Source organism: Furipterus horrens, unplaced genomic scaffold (assembly GCF_987537825.1).
Source record: "Furipterus horrens unplaced genomic scaffold, mFurHor1.1.pri manual_scaffold_2, whole genome shotgun sequence".
Lineage (NCBI taxonomy): Eukaryota > Metazoa > Chordata > Mammalia > Chiroptera > Furipteridae > Furipterus > Furipterus horrens.
This window is the reverse complement of record NW_028327172.1, coordinates 119856118-119875903: the sequence shown is the minus strand read 5'-3', so window position 1 is coordinate 119875903 and position 19786 is coordinate 119856118. Positions and strand designations below refer to the sequence as shown.

The following is a 19786-nucleotide window of genomic DNA, read 5'->3' as shown; positions in this document are numbered from 1 at the left end:
AAATAAATTGGGACAACTGTAACAGCATGATCAATAAAGCATATCAAAAAATCATACAATTCTATTGCTATTTAAACTGTTTCAGAGTATATGAATGAGAGAAAAAATAAATTCAACTTAAAAATGCAGGGATAATATTGATGCCTAATTTACAAAGTTTACATAGAAAAAAACTACAAACCAGTCTCCCTTGTGATTACTGGCATAAAAAAATTTAATTATGTATTAGCAAGTGGAATCTAGTAGTACACTAAAAGGAAAACCTGGGATGGCCGAGTGAGTTTTATTCCAGGAATACAAAATTCATTCAATATTAGAAAATCCATTAGTAGCTCAAAAGAGAGAAAAGTCATACAATTATCACCATAGGAGCTGAAAGGCATTTGGTGAAATTTAAAAAGAAAGAACATAGCTGATAAAATAAGACTCACAGGATGCTTCCTTTGTCTGATCTTATTATTCTTTTCTTTTCTTAAAAGATTTTATTATTTATTTTTAGAAAAAGGGGAAAAGAGAAACAAAGAGAGGGAGAGAAACATGATGTGCAAAACAGCGATTCATTGCCTCTCTCACATCCCCAACTGGGGACCTGGCCGGCAACCCAGGCATGTGCCCTGACTGGGAACTGAACCAGCAACCTTTTTGTTCATAGGCCAGCACTCAATCCACTGAACCACACCAACCAGGACTCTGATCTTATTCTTAATGGGAGAACAGTCAATGAATTTTTGCATAAGTCTACTGAGGCCATTTGCTTACTGCCTTTAGTACTATATAACATTTCAAGGGAGTTAGATGATCAGACACGACTCCAGAAACCACCTTAACAAAACCAGTAAGCAGAATAATAGGAAACTGTACAAAGAATTCTACAGGCCAAAAGAAGAGTTAGAAAGCTGTTGCAATAATCCAGAAATAAAAGGATAAGTGCATAAACTGAGGCACTGATAAAAGAAAAGGAGAATCACAAGCTTTAAATTTTTAAGGGAATCAGCTCAATATAATTTAATCATTGAAGAAATATTTAAAAATGAGTCCCAGATTTCTGGCTTGGGTTAATGGTGCATCACAGAGTTATTTATTAAGAGAGAAAACACAGGATATTTATATAAGAAAATGACTTCAATTTTTAAAGAACTTCAGCTAGAAGAGAGTGAAAATCAAAGAGGGGCTACATTTTATGGGTTCAGGAGAGATTGCAACACAGAAAGTCTAGATGGCTTTATCATTTCTATTTAACTCTTGTGACAACTTAGGAGAGTGGTATTATCATTCTAACACTACAAATGAAGGTCCAATCAGTAAATTACAAAACAAGATGAAAAGGCAGGGGCTGTGAAACTCTGTCTCAGCACCTACCTCCCAGATAGAAGTCTGAGCAACAAAGAAAGGTCTGGACGGAGGTGGTGCCTAATCATGAGCAGGAAGAAACAAGAGAAAACAACAACGAAGATAACATGGCACCAAGCACTGACATATCAAAAGTCATAACACTAACTTATGGTTGCATATGTACATAAAATGTTTGCAGAGTACTTCTGCATGTATTTTTTCATTTGATACTAACAAAAATCCTAGATAGCATCATTTCTACTTCAAAGCTTTAGAGAAGCTAGTTAAGTCACACACCACAGGTAAATTCTAGAGCCAGAATGCCAGCACATATTTTTGACATGCATTTTGGTAGTCTTTCTTTATATTTTATTTTATTGTGTGTGTTCTTTCTATTAAAACATGGTGCCTCTCCATAACAGTATATGGAGTAAGGGCTAATAATTTTTTTAAAAGCAACTCAAAATGTTGGCACAAGGAATGAAATGACCCTTATTACTAAGATCACTGAGATAGTACAGAATATAACTCATGACAGAGATACAATAATTATTTTTTATAGTCTAATAGAGAAGAAATAGCTCCAAAGTGAGTCAGGCAAAATATAAAACCCATATTGGATGTGGACTCATTTCTGCTGATTCACTGTGAGGAACAACGTAGCAGAAAGTAGTGGAATTTAACCTGAGCAACCTTGAAGCCTACTTAGAAAGCAGAGGGTTTGGGGCCACAGGTGGTGCTACTTCTGCGTCTATTGAAGATCATGATCCTGAAAATGAAAACTGAACAGCAGCTACATAGATGTCACATAAAAACAGGATTTGTTAATTCATAAGCCCTAACTGTGCTAGTTTGGGGAGAGCATTTACACAAGGGAGGAAAAAGTAATGACGTGATTACAGGTTCCCACCTAGAAGAAAGGAGTGACACTCCCTTAACATGGGTTACAAATCCAGCAAAGGCAAGAGATAGTAGTGATGGGGAGTTTCAATCATCTGTGAATCTGTTAAAAGTCAAGTTCTCTTTTAAAAAATTCTCTCTCTCTCTCTCTCTCTCTCTTTCTCTCTCTCTCTCTCTCTCTCTCTCTCTCTCTCTCTCCCCCCTGCCACCCCCATTTCTTGCCTTTCTGATAATATACCCATGCACAAAATTGAAGAAATATGTTAAACTGCGATTAACATTCTGTTTTGGACTTGTTTGTGACATAGATATGATAGAAATTTAGGAAGGAAATAACCACTGCATTTTTAAATAAGTAATAGTAGAGGAGGAAATACTGGACATAGTTAAACTACAATTTGAGAAAGAAAAGAAGAGAGGGAAAACAATTATATCAAAATTTTCAAGACAAACATCACAGAAGTGATATAAATCTTTAAAATAGCTCTAGAAAGTTTTAAGCCCAGAATGTGCTGAAATTGTGGGAAACTTTAAAACAAGTAGGATGTTTTTAGCTAATTCCAAAGAAGTAATAAACAATAAATCTCTATTTCCCTGCTGAAGATAGGTCATGGGAAGTTAATGGTTAATAGAGGAGGGCACAAAGATCTATTAAGCTATTTAATTTTTGTTTCTCCAAGTAGTACAATCTTTTGAATATGTTACCCCTTGATCTTGCCTGAACCATTCAGATACAAAGTGCAAATTCTAAACAAATTTTGGAGGGCCAATGAAAGAAGAGTAAGTAGTCCTTTTCAATAAGGAGCAAATATCAGACATTTCATTTCACCCATAAAATATTTTAGTATATATGTCTTTAAGAAAATGATTCTTTTATTAAAAAATAGCATTATCACTGTTTAAAATTAATGATAACATTTTTAATATTATAAAATATCTAGTCAATGTTCAAATGGCTCCAATTGTTTCATTAATGTTTTATGTAGACTTGATTCTCAATCAAGAACCAAGCCAAGTCCACATGTAACATTTGGTTGACACGTTTTTTAAATCTCTTTAATTCACACATTTTCCCTGGCTGGTTTGGCTCAGTGGATTGAGCGTTGGCCTGCGAGCTAAGTGTCGCTGGTTCAATCTTCCAGTCAGGGCACATCAGAGAAGGAAAACTCTGATTCCAAAAAACCTCCGCTGCCTTGAGGCATACCTCTTCAGGGGAAAGGCTAAGGGAGTAAACCCCAACAGAAAATCCGGAGCCGGAATCCCTAAGGCGGTTTGACGTTGTAGTCAACACCGGCAACTCCTGCGGCGCACCTGAAGCCGAGCTGTATTGACTCCGTCTTTCCCTTGGACCCTTCAGCTGCGAAGAGAGGGGGGGTCTGCTGCATGGGCAACAGCTGGCCCTCCATATCACCCTGCCCAGGCTCTGTAGCTTCAGCTTCACTGGAGAGGACACTCCAGCGTCATCGCAAAATGTCGATTCAACACGGGAGGAGACAGATACCGTGTCACTCCCGAGTCGGACTGCACAGCCATTCTCGGCGGTGCAGATAGACTCTTAAGAAGCTACACCATCGTCTCTCGAGACAGACGGCTGCCGACGACGAATTCACACATTTTCTTTTCCTCTTTTTTCCTTGTAATTTTTTTAAGTGAAGAAACAAGACTATTATTCCTACACAGTTTTCTACATTCTATATTCATGTAATTGTTCATCTAATTTTATCCTATAAAGTCAGTTAGCACATTATTCTGTTTCCTGTATTTCCTGTAAATGAATAGTTACAGAAGTCTTATCAGATTCAGATTCGTATTTTGGCAAGAATATATCATAGTTGGTGTGGTGTACTTCTATTAGGAAGTACATAACATTTGGTTGTCACTCTTATTGTGAGTTTAAGTGGTACTCACCTGGTTCTATTAAAATGTTTTAACAGTTAATCTACTTTATTAGAGATTAGAAAATGGCAATATTTTAATTATTTGACTTCTTCTTTGTTTATTAGCTAAAATGCTTCAATAGAGAAAAATACCCTTTTATCAGGTATATGGCTACCTGGAGGTTCTTCATACAGGAAAGACAGACACATGCTTGGTACTTTCTTTTTATTTATCAGGATTCAGAATAATAAGTTGGTTCTGTAACATTCTCCATAGGTACTTAATGAAACTGGACCACTATCAGACATCATGGACAAAAATTAACTAAAAATGGATTAAAGACTTGAACGTTAGACCTGAAACCATAAAACTCCTACAAGAACACATATGAGTTAAGTTCTTTGACTGAATGAAAGAAAATAATTGATTTAATGAGGCTTTTTAATATAAGTAACATTATGAAATCATGAAATTTAACATGAAATTCAGCAGACAGGGATAGGAAACACTTGTTTTAAGAAAAATATAGACTTCCGACCAAGATGAAGGCATAGACAGACATGCTGCATCTCCCTCCACAACTAAGCAGAAATACAACCACCTCAAAACTAGAGACAACCAGAAGTTCCAGAAAATCAAGCTGCATCGAAGTCCAACAAACAAAGATATAAAGAAGAAATACTCATCCAGACAGATAGGAGGGGAAGAGCCGGGGCAAGGATGCGGTGTGGTGGTGGCAGCAGCGGCAGCAGTGGCAGCAGTGGCAGCAGCAGCAGGCCGGCAGAAAGTACAGTCAAATATTTGAAAAACTTGAGAGGGACACCTGGGGAGCACTCCCAGAACCAGACCATATCACACAGCTCACAGTTCCAGCACTGGGGACAATAAAGCCTCATTGCTTCTGACTTTGTGGACCAGTGGGGCTTGGAGCAGAGGCAGAAACTGCTGGTCTCTCAGCAGAGTACGCTTGCTTAAAGGGCCCCCACGGTCCAAGCACATCTGTAGACCCACCCACTCTGGGAACAATGACCAGGGCAACAGCTGGAGAGGCACCAGGCCCATACGGAAGTGGGATAAGTGCCTGGAAAAGGAGCAAGTTCTGAGCAAGTGGCATTATTCCCTCTCAGACCCCTCCCCCACACACAGCACCACAATGTGGTGAAACGGGTCGCCTTATACTAATGAATACCTAAGGCTCTGCCCCTTACAACATGACAGGTGTGACAGCTCTACCCAAGACACAAAGGCAAACAAACACAGGAGCCTGTCAAGATGAGGAGACAGAGAAGTATGGCCCAAAAGGGGGAATGGATCAAGGTTCCAGTGAGAGAACTAAACGACAAGGAGATAGCCAACCTAACAAATGAGGAGATAGCCAATCTAACAGATGTAGAGTTCAAAACACTGGTGATAAAGATGCTCACAGGCTTGACAGATATGTTTGAGAATGGAAAACGCATAAGGAAAGAAGTGAAGGCTATGCTAAATGAATTGAAAGAAAATCCACACAAAACCAGTGGTGAAAGGAAGGAAACCAGGGTTGAAATTAATAATTTTGAAAGAAGGAAGAAAAAAACAGTCAACCAGAACAAACTGAGGAAACAAGAATTGAAAAAAATGAGGAGAGCCTTAGGTACCCCTGAGACAAGTTTAAACGTGCCAAAATCCAAATCATAGGGGTGCCAGAAGGAGAAGAGGAAGAGCAAGAAATCAAAAGCTTATGTGAAAAAATAATGAAGGAAACTTCCCAAATTTGGCAAAGGAAATAGACATACAAGTACAAGAAGCACAGAGAGTCCCAAACAAGCTAGACGCAAAGAGGGCCACACCAGGATATATCATAATTAAAATGCCAAATGTTCAAGATAAAGAGAGAATCTTAAAAGCAGCAAGAGAAAAGCAGAGAGTTACCTATAAAGGGGTGCCTATAAGACTATCAGCTGATTTCTCAAAAGAAACTTTGCAGGCAAGGAGGGACTGGCAAGAAGTATTCAATGTGATGGAAAGTAAGGACCTACAACCAAGATTACTTTAACCAGCAAAGCTATCATTTAGAATGGAAGGGCAGAAGAAGTTCTTCCCAGACAAGGTAAAGCTAAAGGAGTTCATCATCACCAAGCCATTATTTTATATGAACTGTTAAAGGGACTTATTTAAGAAAAAGAAGATCAAAACTATGAACACTAAAATGACAAACTCACAACTATCAACAACAGAATCTAGAGAATGGAAACAAAGACAAACTAAGTAGACAACCAGAGTGGGAACAGAATCATAGGTATGGGGAGCTTGTGGGGGGACATCAGCTGGGAAGGGGAAGGGAGGAGAGGGAGGGAAATGATGCAGGTACTAAGAAGCAAGGTAGGAGGGTGCTGAATGGACAGGGAGATGTTGAGAAGAGCTTATATGCACAACCCATGGGCATGGACTAAGGGGGGGGCACTGCTGGAGGGAAGAGGGTGTTGGGTAGAGGGGAGTAAAGGGAAAATAAATTGGGACGACTCTAACAGCATAATCAATAAAACATACAAAAAAGAAAAAGAAAATAAATTTAGTTATAAAAATGCAAAAACAAAAAACAAAAACGATCAAATGACTTCTTTAGAAAAGTACAAAAACAATTAATGGTATAGAAATAATCTTTCAATGAATGATGCTGGAACAAATGACTATCTGTATGTCAAAAAATAAATGCATACCTATAGCTAACACCTTATATAAAAATAAACTCAAACCATTGGCATGATTTAGAATATAATCCTATGAAACTTTTAATGGTAAACAGAGGAGAAAAGCTTTGTGACCCTGGGGTAGGCCAACAATTCTTAGATATGGCACCAAAATACAATCCATAAAGAAAAATAATAATAGATTGGACTTCATAAAAAGTCCTCAAGACTCAATGGTAAAAAGACAAATAACCAATTTTTTTATAAAGTGAGGTTAATATTGAACAGATAAACATATTTTAAAAAATGGGCAAAGGAGCAAAGGACTATTTAATTCAAATGAACAATTCAAAAACTAAGATATAAATATTGGTAAGAAACAATGAAAGGATACAAAATTTTTGCAGTCATGGAATTGCAAATTAAAATAATAATATCAAGTGAGGGTGAAGGAATGAGGAAGTGAACACTCACTCTTGGTTGTACAATAGTAAAATTGGTACATACTAACTTAGGAGATAATTTTGTAAATACTTGTTATAACTTTGACTATTTCAACTTCAGCAATTTAGTCTATACAAATAAAAGCATGAGAGTGTAAAGAGGTATTGGGTTGGCCAAAAAGTCCATTTAGTTTTTCCAGAAATTAAGACACATTTTTCATTTTTACCAATAACTTAATTGATTTGGATATTTTGAGTATGTTGGTTATCTCTTCCTACTGGCTTCTAGTGGGTAGAATCCATGGGTGCTACTAAACATTTTCCAATGCATAAGACAGCCCCTCAGCAAAGAATTATTTAGCCAAAATGTCAGAAGTACCAAGAAACCACAAACTAGTTTTGACACAATCAGTCATAGCACCTTCTCCATACACTGCACAAATCTTTTTTTGCATTTCAGTTGCGTTTTTACCTTTCTTGAAATAACAAAGTCTAATATGCCAAAATGCTACGTATTTTCTTCCATCTTCAATGTTAAAATTGCTACATGAAAATTCACTAGTTTTGATAACTTTTTAAAAACTGCACACTGATATGACAGCTGTCAAAATGCAATCCAACAAAATTGTTTTGAATAAAATTAAAGACAACTAAGCACTACCACAGCCATCATATGGAAAAAAACTGCACAAACTTTTTGGCCAATTCAACATAGATGGAGTTTTATATTATAAGCTATATTGAAAAATTGGCAACAATCTAAATATCCAAAAAGGAATGGCTGAATAAACTATAATATAACCACACAGTTGAATTAGGCAGCCAATATCTAAAAAGGGGCAAATTTACATTTGATTTATTAGTGTAAAAAGCAAACTGCACATCAACAAGTTCAGAATAATTCTATTCTTGAATACATAAATGTGGCTACTTCTTTATGTAGGTTTCTTGCATGTATCCAAAAAAAAAAGATCAGAAAGAAAATTAACATAAATCATTTTAGGGAAGATGAAATTTGATGGGTAAGTTATATGGAATGTTCACTTGACAACTTTAGTTTTTTTTTTTTAAAGTAGTGGAATTGTAGATGATTTTTCTCTTTGTTGTTTTGTAGCTCTTTTCTGAAATAGAGAATAATTGCTGGAGCAAGATACTGGAAAGGAAAGAATCAAGGGTGTAACTGGGAGGATTTACCTCAGACCAGACAGAAACCTCATTCTCAGGAACTGCATGAAAGGAGGCAAGAGTTCGTGGAAATAATGATCAGTTGAAATGCAGCCTGTCTGTCAGATTGGGAGAACTGGGAGGGGAGACATCTTATCCCATGGCCCTGGCTTCTCAGTAAGAATGAGCACGGACCCAGCCTTGAGGAGAGTGGTCAAGATTTGCAATAGTCATTGAGGAAAAGAGGAAGACTGATCACCACGGACAAGGGAGGAAAGTGCACCGGTCAAGTTTTTATTATCTATAGAGACCTCAAAGCAGCAGCCTTTGTGCAAGACAGGCTGGGAGTGTAGTCTTGCTTTCTGGCCAGAAAAAGTAGAATGGATCAAGGTGGTCTGTCATCAGTCTTTGCGGCACTGTAACTGTCTTCGATTTTCTCTGTAACCTAGATGGCTTTTCCCACCCCCTCACACACCCATATTCTATTTAACACTCATCCATACTCAATTTTAACAAGATTTTTTCTTTTAGGAAGATGTAATAAACTTATTGAAGTCGAAAGGAACCTTAGAAATACTCTCATTTAATCTCATTTTGTAAATCAGAAAATACTGAATCACAGAGATAAATGATTTTCTAGTGTGGTACAGTTTATAAATGGTGGGGTCGGCTTGACCTAGGTAAGTGCAGTTCCCATGATGCCACACAATTCCTGTGTAATCATGATTAAAAAGAAAGGGATACTATGTCTGTGAGCATTACAGACAGTTACAAAATTAAAGACAAAATTTGTGCTTTGAAAATTAAATGTATCTGTTAAACAAAATTTACCCCTATTGTGGGTGATGACATAACATGAACATATATGGCAATTGATTTTATATAAAATGCATATATAAGAAGTGAGCACAGGTGAGTAATTTGAATTGATGTATATTTGTAATACAAGGAGTTTCTCAGAATCCTAAAACTGGCACCATTTAAGAACTGCAAAATGCTATCAAGGCTTTGCCATGCTTTTGGAAGGCTAACAGTGCCCTCTGTAGGTTCAACAGAAATAAACAAAGTTTGGATGGGAAAACAAACATCAACGTGTGTGCAATTAACATGCATGCTTCAGATATTCACCTTACCTTCTTGAACTGAATAAAAAGTTATGTAAAGTTCACATTTTAAGCAAAGTATACCACAGTATGTATAGCAGGTACCTGTTTATGTAAAAAGATATGCAATATATAGATAACGTATACAAATATGTGCATATCTGCAGATTAATTTGAAGATAACACTCTAGAAAATTGCAGTTGCTTTTGGAGAGATAGACTTACTCTGGGATCAGATGTGGGAAGGTTTATTTTTCACTGTAATTCTTCTTATACTACTGAAATCTTTTCATCACATGCATCTATTAATCTTTGAGTTCAGAAGGAAATTAATTATAAAAGATGTAATCACCTCTTAGAGAACTGGTATGCATGCAAATCTTAAAACTCTCTCAAAAAGTTCCATAACTTCAGACAAGCTCTTTAATCTGATAAGAATAAGACAACAGGCCCAAAATGGAGTTTCTCATGCTAAGCCTCATGTCACCAAATTAAGACTTAGTTATATTCTTGGCTCTCCCAGAAATGAATTTTGAACTAATCAATCGGGAATCACCAACAGAGCACTAGTTAGGTAATCTGCCTGATAAGACCCTGCCATCCCCTAAAGGAAAGTAACTTTTTAATAACCAACCCACTTGTTGGCTTAGTTATTTCCTTATTCCACTCCCATCTGCCGTAAGAGTCATTTTGTATAGGTCCTTGGATCTCTTTTCTGTCTGCTAGACGACGTACTGACGTATTTGAATAAATTTTTGCTAAAATAAACTTCAATTTTAAAAATACGTTTCAGTTTAACAAAGCTCTGCCTTTCCTGACCACTCAATTTAAGTTAAAGCACAGCTTTCTTATTCTTATTATCTTATTAGGTGGAGCCCAGCATCTTCTAGCCGGACTAATAATCAAATTAACAGAGTCTTAAGGTGGTGATTAAGCCGAGGCTCCCTTCCAACAGCGGTTTCTCTGGTGAAAAATATACTCTGCCTTGTCTTTTCCACAGACTGCAGACTTTTATGGTGGAGACGGGGTACGGCGTTCGCAAATGGCTGCCTGCATTGCGGTGGCTTTTAGAAGATAATAGCGATTTCTGCTGTTACCAGGACAGGCGCTACCGCGCGCTTCCGGGGTCCCTGGCCGCCACCCCCTGCACCCCACCCAGACCCTTTCCACCACTTCCCCCCACATTACAGCCGTGGACGCGCCGCCCGCCTCGCGCCCCCGGCGCCGCGACGCAAGTGGAACGGCCCATGACGTCACGGGGCCGCGCTCAATCAGCGGCGGCGTTTGGTAAAATTTAAACTTCAAGGCGGGGTGGCCCGTGGGTTCCGGAGCGCCGGGCCGCAAAGAGTTTTGGCCTCTTCCCTGTGGTCTCACCTGACAGGATGGCGGAGGAAGGAGCGGTCGCCGTCTGTGTGCGGGTCCGGCCGCTCAACAGCAGGTAGGTGTGCCCGACTGCTGCCGGGTCCCCACGCGGCCCCTGCAGGCGGAGCCGCCGAGCCCAGTCCTGCGGCGTTTCCCGGAGCTGCTGCTTCGGGGCGTCTGTGCCCAGTAACGCGGCCGCTTACCCTCTACATGCCTGGGTTCCCTTTTCTGTCAAGTGATGGGTAAGGACCAGAGGATCTAAAAGATACATTCCAGCTGCGGATTCTCTTAGGTCTAGTAAAACTCGGTCTCGCCGACGTTAAAGATTTAACCCTGCGAGGCTTTTTCCCGATCTGCGCCAGCCCACCACATCCACCCCCTAAGGAAGTCGTGTTGAAAAGATCCATACCGGCACTCATCAGTGAATCATTTTACACTTAACCTGCCTCTCCCTCTTTGCTGTATACTCCTTAAAAGCAAGGACTAGTCTGTCTTTTTTTTTTTTTTTTTTTTTTTTTTTTTGCATTGTATTCAGTACGCCCTCAAGACTTCAGGCAATGACTGAATACCACATGCGAAAGTTGAATGCCCAGTGGCTCTTACGTTGAGGCGGTATGGGGTAGGGTAAGGGGGAGACAGAAAGTAAAAAATACAGACTGTTAAACGTTGATATGGGAGTAACAAGTGCTATAGAGAAAAAGCAGGAGGGGAAGTAAAAATGTGTTTGCATCCATAGTCTATGGCCTTCGCCCCTGAAGAGACTCTCAGATACATCTTGACAAGTATTTTGATACACAAGGGGAGAGTGTTTGCAGGAGGAGTCATAGTCCTTCAGTGAGATGACAGCTTGGGGGAGAGGCAGGGCTACTGTCAGGAAACTCCTGACACTTCTCATGAATGAAAAAATAGTTACTTAATGGAAAGGTTAGTAAGAGTATCCCGGCACAGAAGGGTTGAGTCTTATCTTGTGGGAACCTTCAGGTAGTTGATCTGTAGGGAGTAAGGATATATATAGGAATCTAGAAGAAGATAAGGTTGAAGAGAAAAATAAAAAATGATCCAGGTCTCATGCGCCATATTAAGGACTTAAGATGAGTTTTAGAAGTTTTAAGGGCCAGAATATAAGCAGAATAAGTGAAGAGCTTCACAAGGGAACTCCTGAAGCCCTGGCCAGTATGGCTCAGTTGGTTGGAGCATAGCCCATAGACCAAACGGTTGGTTACAGGTTCAGTCCCAGTCATGACCAATCCCAGTCCAGGCATGGAGGCAACTGATCAATGTTGCTCTTTCCCTTCCTCTCTAAAAGCAATGATAAAGTGTCCTCGGGTGAGGATAAAATAAATAAATAAAAATTAAAGTGTTGACCCCTCAAAGGGGGATTTTTTTTATATTTCTTTGATATAGGTATAAGCCATTACCATCTTTTAAAATATTCTTCAGAGGATCAAATAATTTAAGTTATCTTTCATATAACATGGCTTCTATGACCCGTTATAGTAAAATGCAATGCTTTATTGTTTTAGAGAAGAAGCTCTTGGAGAAGCTGCCCAAGTGTATTGGAAAACTGACAATAATACTATTTACCAAGTGGATGGAAGTAAATCCTTTAATTTTGGTAAGCTTATAACAGCATCAAAAGTTAACCTGTTATTCTGGTTTTGTCATTAAAAATGAGACTAAGCCTTCTGTTAACTGCTTCAGTGGAAACCTTAAAAATTGTTCAAGTATGATAAGATAATAAAGAGGACCTTATGACTAAAACTATCATTTTTCCTAAGTTCAAAATATATTGCTTAATGTTAAGTCATCTTTAAGATACTTCAATTTAGTATTTTTTCCACAATTGCTTTCAAGAAATCGCTTTAAATGATAAATAATAAAGATATTCCTTCTTTGATAGAATACTGCAAGGACTCCCCCCTGTTTTTGTGGAGCTTATCATATAGTCAGAAGAAGGGCTTTAAACAAGTAATTACACTTATGATAACATAAGCTTTGTGGAAATTTATAGCAGGGAAGCTAACTAGTCTATGTGTCTGCAGGATGAGGGAAAGCTAGCTAGGACAAAGGGGCTTGGAGGTCCTAAAGGTTGACTAGACTGATTTGTTGTATTGATTTAATATGTACATAGTGCTGCCAATGTGCCAGACACTGTTCTAAACAATTCATAATATTAACTCATTTAATCCTCTAAGAAGCCTATGCAGTAGGTACTATGTGATAGATACCTTCTCATTTCAAAGTGGAACTAAAACAGAGAGGCCCAGAGTAACACAGCCAGCAAGTGGAAGTCAGTCTTCAGATCTACATGCCAGCCACACTGCCAGGCTGTCACTTAGGCACCAAAGAGCAACAGTGAAATCCTCTCAACAACCTTAGAAGTAAGAGTGATTAGGTTGTCAAATGAGTGTTAAAGTAGAAAGTCAATATAAAAGGTTCTGGAGCAAAGATGTATAGTAGAGAAAATGATTCCTGGTAAAGGACTGTTTGAGGGTATTACCATAATTTTTTAAAAGGTAAAACAGTATGTGTCTGAGATTACAAAACCAACAGTAAGGGATGCATGAGCATTTTGAATCAGGTACTACAGGTTCTCAGTAGCCATACATGCCCATAGAGGATTTGACCCACTCGCCTATTGAAGGCCTAAGCAGCCTTCAGATGGCACTCGGGTTTTCCAAACACGTAGTTCTGCCAACAGGACAGATGTGTGGGCGTGGTGCAAGCAGTGTGATCACTGAATTTCTCGTTGTAGCTCGATACATTTCCCTCCTGAATCATAAATCCGTTTCTTGTGAGGCTACCGCTGCAGGAGTGGTCCATTTTTAACGTGCTGAGGAAAGCAGGGGACCACTTCTAGACGACTGAATTCATCAAAGCAAATGCTATCCGAAACCCAACCTTTAACGACCAGCAAACGTCATTCCCTCTAAATTCAGCCTTTTTTAGCACTTTTCTTCCAAATATTTTCATTTGTTGGTTTAGATATGTTATAAACGTTGAAATTTCTCAAAGAAGAGTCATATCAGTAGTTCTCATTTCCTAAGTATTAACCAAATATTTATAATAATTCTATGAGGAAGATTTTACAAACTAGGAAGGTGAGGCAGAAGACATCATCCACCTTTCCCAAAGTCACATAGCTTGTAAGTCTCAGAACCAGGATTTGCAGACAGTCTGATTCCAGACACCATATTCAGCCCCTATGTCGTACTGCCTCTTGAAAGCACATAACATAGATGACATGTACTTTTTTGGGTGTGGACTGACACATTTTACCTTAGAGAGAAGTATATTTTTTAGAGGACCAAAAAGTTGGAAGAAAATATGTGTCTTAAGTATTTTATACCATATCCTGACAATTTTATTTTTTCAGTTAACTGCTAATTCAGAATGAAAACCCAGTTTATTTGTTTAGCTTAATTTATATATGTTTTTGTTTTCTTTAGATCGTGTCTTTCATAGTAATGAAACCACTAAAAATGTTTATGAAGAAATAGCAGTTCCAATCATAGATTCTGCCATACAAGGCTACAATGGTTTGTATTCACTGCAGAAACATTTTTGTCTTGGATATCTGTTCAATGGATATTGATGGTTTTACACACTGTAGTCTCATTTTTAATCTTTGCATGTGCGTATGTGTTTTGTTTTTGTAGGTACTATATTTGCTTATGGACAGACTGCTTCAGGAAAAACGTATACTATGATGGGTTCAGAAGATTATTTGGGAGTAATACCCAGGGCAATTCATGACATTTTCCAAAAAATTGAGAAGGTAAATAACTTAGCTAAATTTCTAGATTGTACAGGTAAAAGTGGAACTGATAGGACAACTTCAGTCTTCTCTTACAATGATGAAAAGTAGATTCGCAGTTGTCTCTTGTTTTATCCATGGGGAGAGAAGAAAGACATGACACAGATTCACTTTTTTCCCCCACAAATTTACTTCAGAGCTTAAAGTTCTTCATTCTTTGCCTTAATTGTGAAACAGTAATACTCCCACCACAAAACGGGCATTTATGAGCAGGAAAGTCTTTCCAGAATGGTTAGCTCCTCATTGCCTTTGTTTAACTGCCAGTGATATCAAGGAGCAATAAAAAATAGATGTAGCTAAAAGACAAGGGAAGCAAAGGACCAGATAAGGCAACCTAATTAGTTAAGAGTTGATTTATTTAAATTAGTTTTTCATTATTATTTTAATGATTTTTTAATGTTTTTGAACATCTGCGGGTAGAGTTTTATTTTGAGCTTATAGAGTTGGACTGGGCACTCTTCTACTTCTGTGATACTATACTTTTCTGAAACAGGGCTTTTGCTTTTATATTTTTGTTTGTTTTACAAAGATAATTCCTCAAACAATATTTTAATGTTAGTGCATAAGCATTTAGTGTTAGGTTTTCATAGTTGGGTGATCTCTGGTGTTTTTATATTTTTTTCTTCTAGTTTCCTGATAGGGAATTTCTCTTACGTGTGTCTTACATGGAGATATACAATGAAACCATTACCGACTTACTTTGTGACAGTCGAAAAATGAAGCCTTTAATAATTCGGGAAGACTTCAATGTGAGTAACAGAGTTCACGAACTGGCTCAAAAAAGATTTGTTTGGGGGATAATTGTTCTTGAACATTTACCTTTAATTTCTGTATATTTTTAAGTGTCTCCTGGATTCCCCCCCCCCCCCCCACCCTTAGGCATGTGTAGAGATGATCTTTTAAGCAATACAGGGGTGGGCAAAAGTAGGTTTACTATTGTAATACAAATAATATAAGAATAAACTGTGTTGCATAATCACAACAATAAACCCATCTTTGCCCACCCCTGTATGTGTAGTTTTTAAATATTGAGAGCTGTAATTATTGGTATAGTCCTGACTGGTGTGGCTCAGTTAATTGGGCATTGTCCTACAACCTGAAAGGTCGCCAGTTCGATTCCCAATCGGGGCACATAGCTGGGTTGTGGGCTAGATCTCTGGTTGGAGTGCATGCGAGAGGCAACACATCCATATTTCTCTCTTACATCAGTGTTTCTCTTCCTCTCTTTCTCTCTCCCTTACTCTAAAAATAAAATCTTTTAAAAAATATATTGGTGTTATAAGTGCCTAAAAAGAGCAAGATGGTAGTTTCTGATTAGAATTTGGTGTTCTTAGATATAGGAAATAAATTGTAAATAGTACAGGTTTACTTGTTATTTTTATACTGTAGTTTTCATTTTGCATTTTTAACTTCTACAAGTGAATTCTATCATAGTTTGCACCTTCTTTTTGATATGCAAACTTTTAAATGACTTCTATTTCTCTCTTCTTCCCATAAACATGTTTCAGAGGAATGTATTTGTGTCTGACCTCACAGAAGAAGTTGTTTATACATCAGAAATGGCTTTGAAGTGGATCAGAAAGGGAGAAAGTAAGACTATGCTTTATTTCTTCAAAACATTGTAAAAACTATTCAATTAAATGTTTTTAGGCTTTAAGTCTCACTTTCCTTTTAAAGCTGAAATAGAAGTTAATGTTTTTCCTTGAATCTTAATATACACAGCTGAAATATGACTCATTTTTTACAGAGAACAGGCATTATGGAATTACAAAAATGAATCAAAGAAGCAGTCGGTCTCATACCATTTTTAGGATGGTAGGTAATTCTTTCTCTATTTGGTCTTTTCAATTAAGAATGCACTAATTTTTCTACAAGTTGCCTTTTCCATCTAGATTTTGGAAAGTAGAGAGAAAGGTGAACCTTCTAATTATGAAGGATCTGTCAAGGTGTCCCATTTGGTGAGTATTGCTGAACCATGGTAAATGTACCATTTAGGCCAAAGCAGAATTTAATTCAGCTTCTGGATGTTTGGTTTCCTAGGAGCTGTTAATTGAATTAAGTAATTAAAACCATCGATAAATTGGTAGTTTAACTAGCATCATATGTAGCATGAAATTACTATTTGAAATGTAGGAAGAATTCAGAGGATCTTTCTTCCTGTTATGTTATGACTTTTCAGGTCCTAAATTTTAAAATTTAGATGTTAGTATTACAGGATTTGAGGCTTATTCTGACCAGTAATGAAGGAGGGTTTGGGACTTTTTTTTTTTTTCTCCCCCATACACATTTAAGAGTTAAAGTACTCTTGGAGTTGCGTTTGGGAAGAGGGCCTTTGTTTTTTCTGGCTTTTTAGGCTCAGCCAGTAGAATTGAGGCGTGTGAGATAAGCAGAAACCTAAGTGGGAAGGTTTAAAGATAAATTACATTATTCAAGTTCATTCTTATGTACAATAAGAAAATTATTTTATATTATAAACACATGTTTACACTGTAAGTCCCTTGCAGGGAAGAGTGATATATCATTCATCTTGTAGCTCCAACATATTGTATGTAGTTTACGTTCAATACCTATTTGTTGAATAAGTGACTACAAGCCTTATGCAAACATTCCTTTCTTTCATCCTTCCTATTCCCTATCCGCCTAAATTCTTTAGCTTGATGTGGGATATGATTCAAGATTGCTCTTATTTGATTTGAAAATTTCAGGGGAAATGTAATAAATCCATTATATATTTGTTCATTTTTAGATTTTGAGAAATCAGAGTCTTAAATATCTTAGTTCTAGTTTACCTCACTTCACTGTATAAAAATAAAATTTATTTTAGTAGACTAGTCTAGCTTTAATCTAACAACAACAAAAAAACACAAAACCTAACTTCTGTTTTGTTCTCCAAACCTGGCCTGTGATATTTCAGTACAATTCCAAATTTTCTCTTAATAATTTAACTTTAATTCTCTTGAGGTATTCAGTGACCCTTTTGGTGACTTTTCTCATGTTCTTTGATGCTCTTATCATCTAGGGACCATAGATACCATCTGGTCCAACAGCTTTCCAGCCTTCTTCCTTACTCTTAATTAAGTATCTTCTTTGGAATAAGTCCTTCCCCAAAGAGTCATTTTCTGGTTCTTTGTAAGTGGCCTTTGACTGTCTCCTGGCCTTTCTGTGATAGTATCTAGGTTCTGTTGGCTGGCTTCTTCTCTGTTCCCTTTTATGGCCTCTACTAACAAAAACACAGGCTGTTCTGTGGCCTTTCTTACTTCCTGTGCTTGCCCTCGGGCATTGTTATCATTTTTCTGTTAATAACAGCCAAACATTTATTTTATATAGTCTCTGAGTTCTAATACATGTCTTCTTAAAGATTATTACAATTCTATATTCCACTGTTGTCTCAAACTTCAGTGTGTCTAAAACCAAACTGATTATTTCCTATCATAGCATATATTCCTTTTCTTCAGTAGCACCTGCATAATCCTGGTCCCCTAGGCTGGAAACCCAAGTCATTTTGACTTTTTCTGCCTACCCTTTTGTCATTATTGCCGTTTCTTTGTGATTCCATCTTTCAGTATTATCGTGGGTGTTGTATTCACTTAGGTTCTCATCACTCTTTTTCTTTTTAAGTATATTTTATTGATTATATTTTTACAATAGTTCCATTTTTTTCCCCTTTGCTCCCTTCTTCCCAGCACCACCCCTCCCAAAGCAATTCCCCCCAACTCCCCAAATCCATGCCCATGGGCCATACGTACAAGTTCTCTGGCTTCACCCTTAAATATATTCTTCTTTTTCTTTTTAATAATTAATTAATTATTTTTACAATACAAAATAACAATCCCTCCCTCTCAGACTTAAGACCCTTTATAATCTTATAAAGGACAATGGGCAAAGGTCTCAAGCTCCTCTAGCTTCTTCAAACTGGATATAGTCATCGTCCTACCTACCCTTACGTCCAGAAATCCCTAATAAGAGTGGGGGTGTGGAGGGGAGGATGGCCTTCCCACATGGGGAAGGATCGTGCAGACCCCAGGTCGGTTGGCTGTCCCCGGACAACAGCGTGCTTGGTTTAACAGTCTGGCATCCTTGTTGTATTCTGGGGGCAACAGATTTGGCAAGAGGGTTAAAGAACATCATTTAATCCATAACCACTAGGTCACAAAAAGCAGGTATTAACTTTTCAATGACCCACATTAGGGAAAAGAAGGACTTCTTTGGAGGAAGGTATGCCAGGCACATCTCACCTGTCCAAAACCCTTTTGCCCATTTTACTTAGTTTGGGCTGAGGGAAATATTTTAGGTTTCCCCCCTCTCAGACCTCTAGGCTCTCTCTGTCCAAGCCATTAGGATAGAAAAGGGAAACCAGTTTTAAAGTGAAGCCCACAGACCACCCCATTCTTCACCAACCCAGCCACTTAGTTCAGCCAAACCATTGAGTCTCAAGAGGCAGCGCTGCAGACAGGATTAAGTGAGACCTATAGGTGCAGACAGTCACTCAGGTAATGAGATCATAGGCTTATTCCCTATGAAAACAGAACACACATGTTAATTTATGCACCATAACCCACAAACCAGTCTCTAAATCTGCAAGACTGTCTTATCGGAAAGACATCCAGTTGCAAGGCATTTGACATTCTTCTGAAAGTCAGTCCTAGTTCCTCAGGGCTTTTTGGTAATGACCAGAGCCCAAGCATGCCTCCTTTTTAAGCATGACATTCCAGTCAAAGTCTTGGTCAAAAAAAATGTCTATTAACAACTGGTCTTATTAGTTTTATGCAAAGAACCTTATGTCATTACTTACTTCTTCAGAATGCCAAATTCTGGAGGGATCAGATAGGGAGAAAAATATACAGTGTGAAGGAAAATCCTTGTCCATCTAATATTCACTGAACTTGCATTTCCACTCTTTATATTTTCACTTTTTTCCCCACTAAAAATTTTGTTTGTTTTTCCGTTACAGTTGTCCCACTTTTTTCCCCCTCTTACTTCCCTGCACCCTGCCCACCCTTCTCCCACAGTCAGTCCCCACCCAGTTGTCCATGTCCGTGGGTCATTTATACATATTCTTTGACTAGACCCTTCCCCTTCTTACCCCCTTCTCTCCCACCTCCCCCCTTGTTACTGTTA

The 19786-nt window shown here is 38.0% G+C and overlaps 1 protein-coding gene across 1 annotated transcript in view; it reads left to right on the top strand.

Moving 5' to 3' along the window:
• The first annotated feature begins 10813 nt into the window (after window positions 1-10813).
• CENPE (centromere protein E) overlaps window positions 10814-19786 on the top strand; it is a 68308-nt gene continuing 59335 nt past the window's right edge. Inside the window, exons 1-8 of the mRNA XM_090266366.1 lie at window positions 10814-10927; window positions 12375-12466; window positions 14301-14390; window positions 14511-14629; window positions 15298-15417; window positions 16177-16258; window positions 16416-16483; window positions 16561-16626. Of these exons, the coding sequence (XP_090122492.1) occupies window positions 10872-10927; window positions 12375-12466; window positions 14301-14390; window positions 14511-14629; window positions 15298-15417; window positions 16177-16258; window positions 16416-16483; window positions 16561-16626 (693 nt within the window). The 5' untranslated portion in view covers window positions 10814-10871. The remainder of the gene's footprint in view (window positions 10928-12374; window positions 12467-14300; window positions 14391-14510; window positions 14630-15297; window positions 15418-16176; window positions 16259-16415; window positions 16484-16560; window positions 16627-19786) is intronic.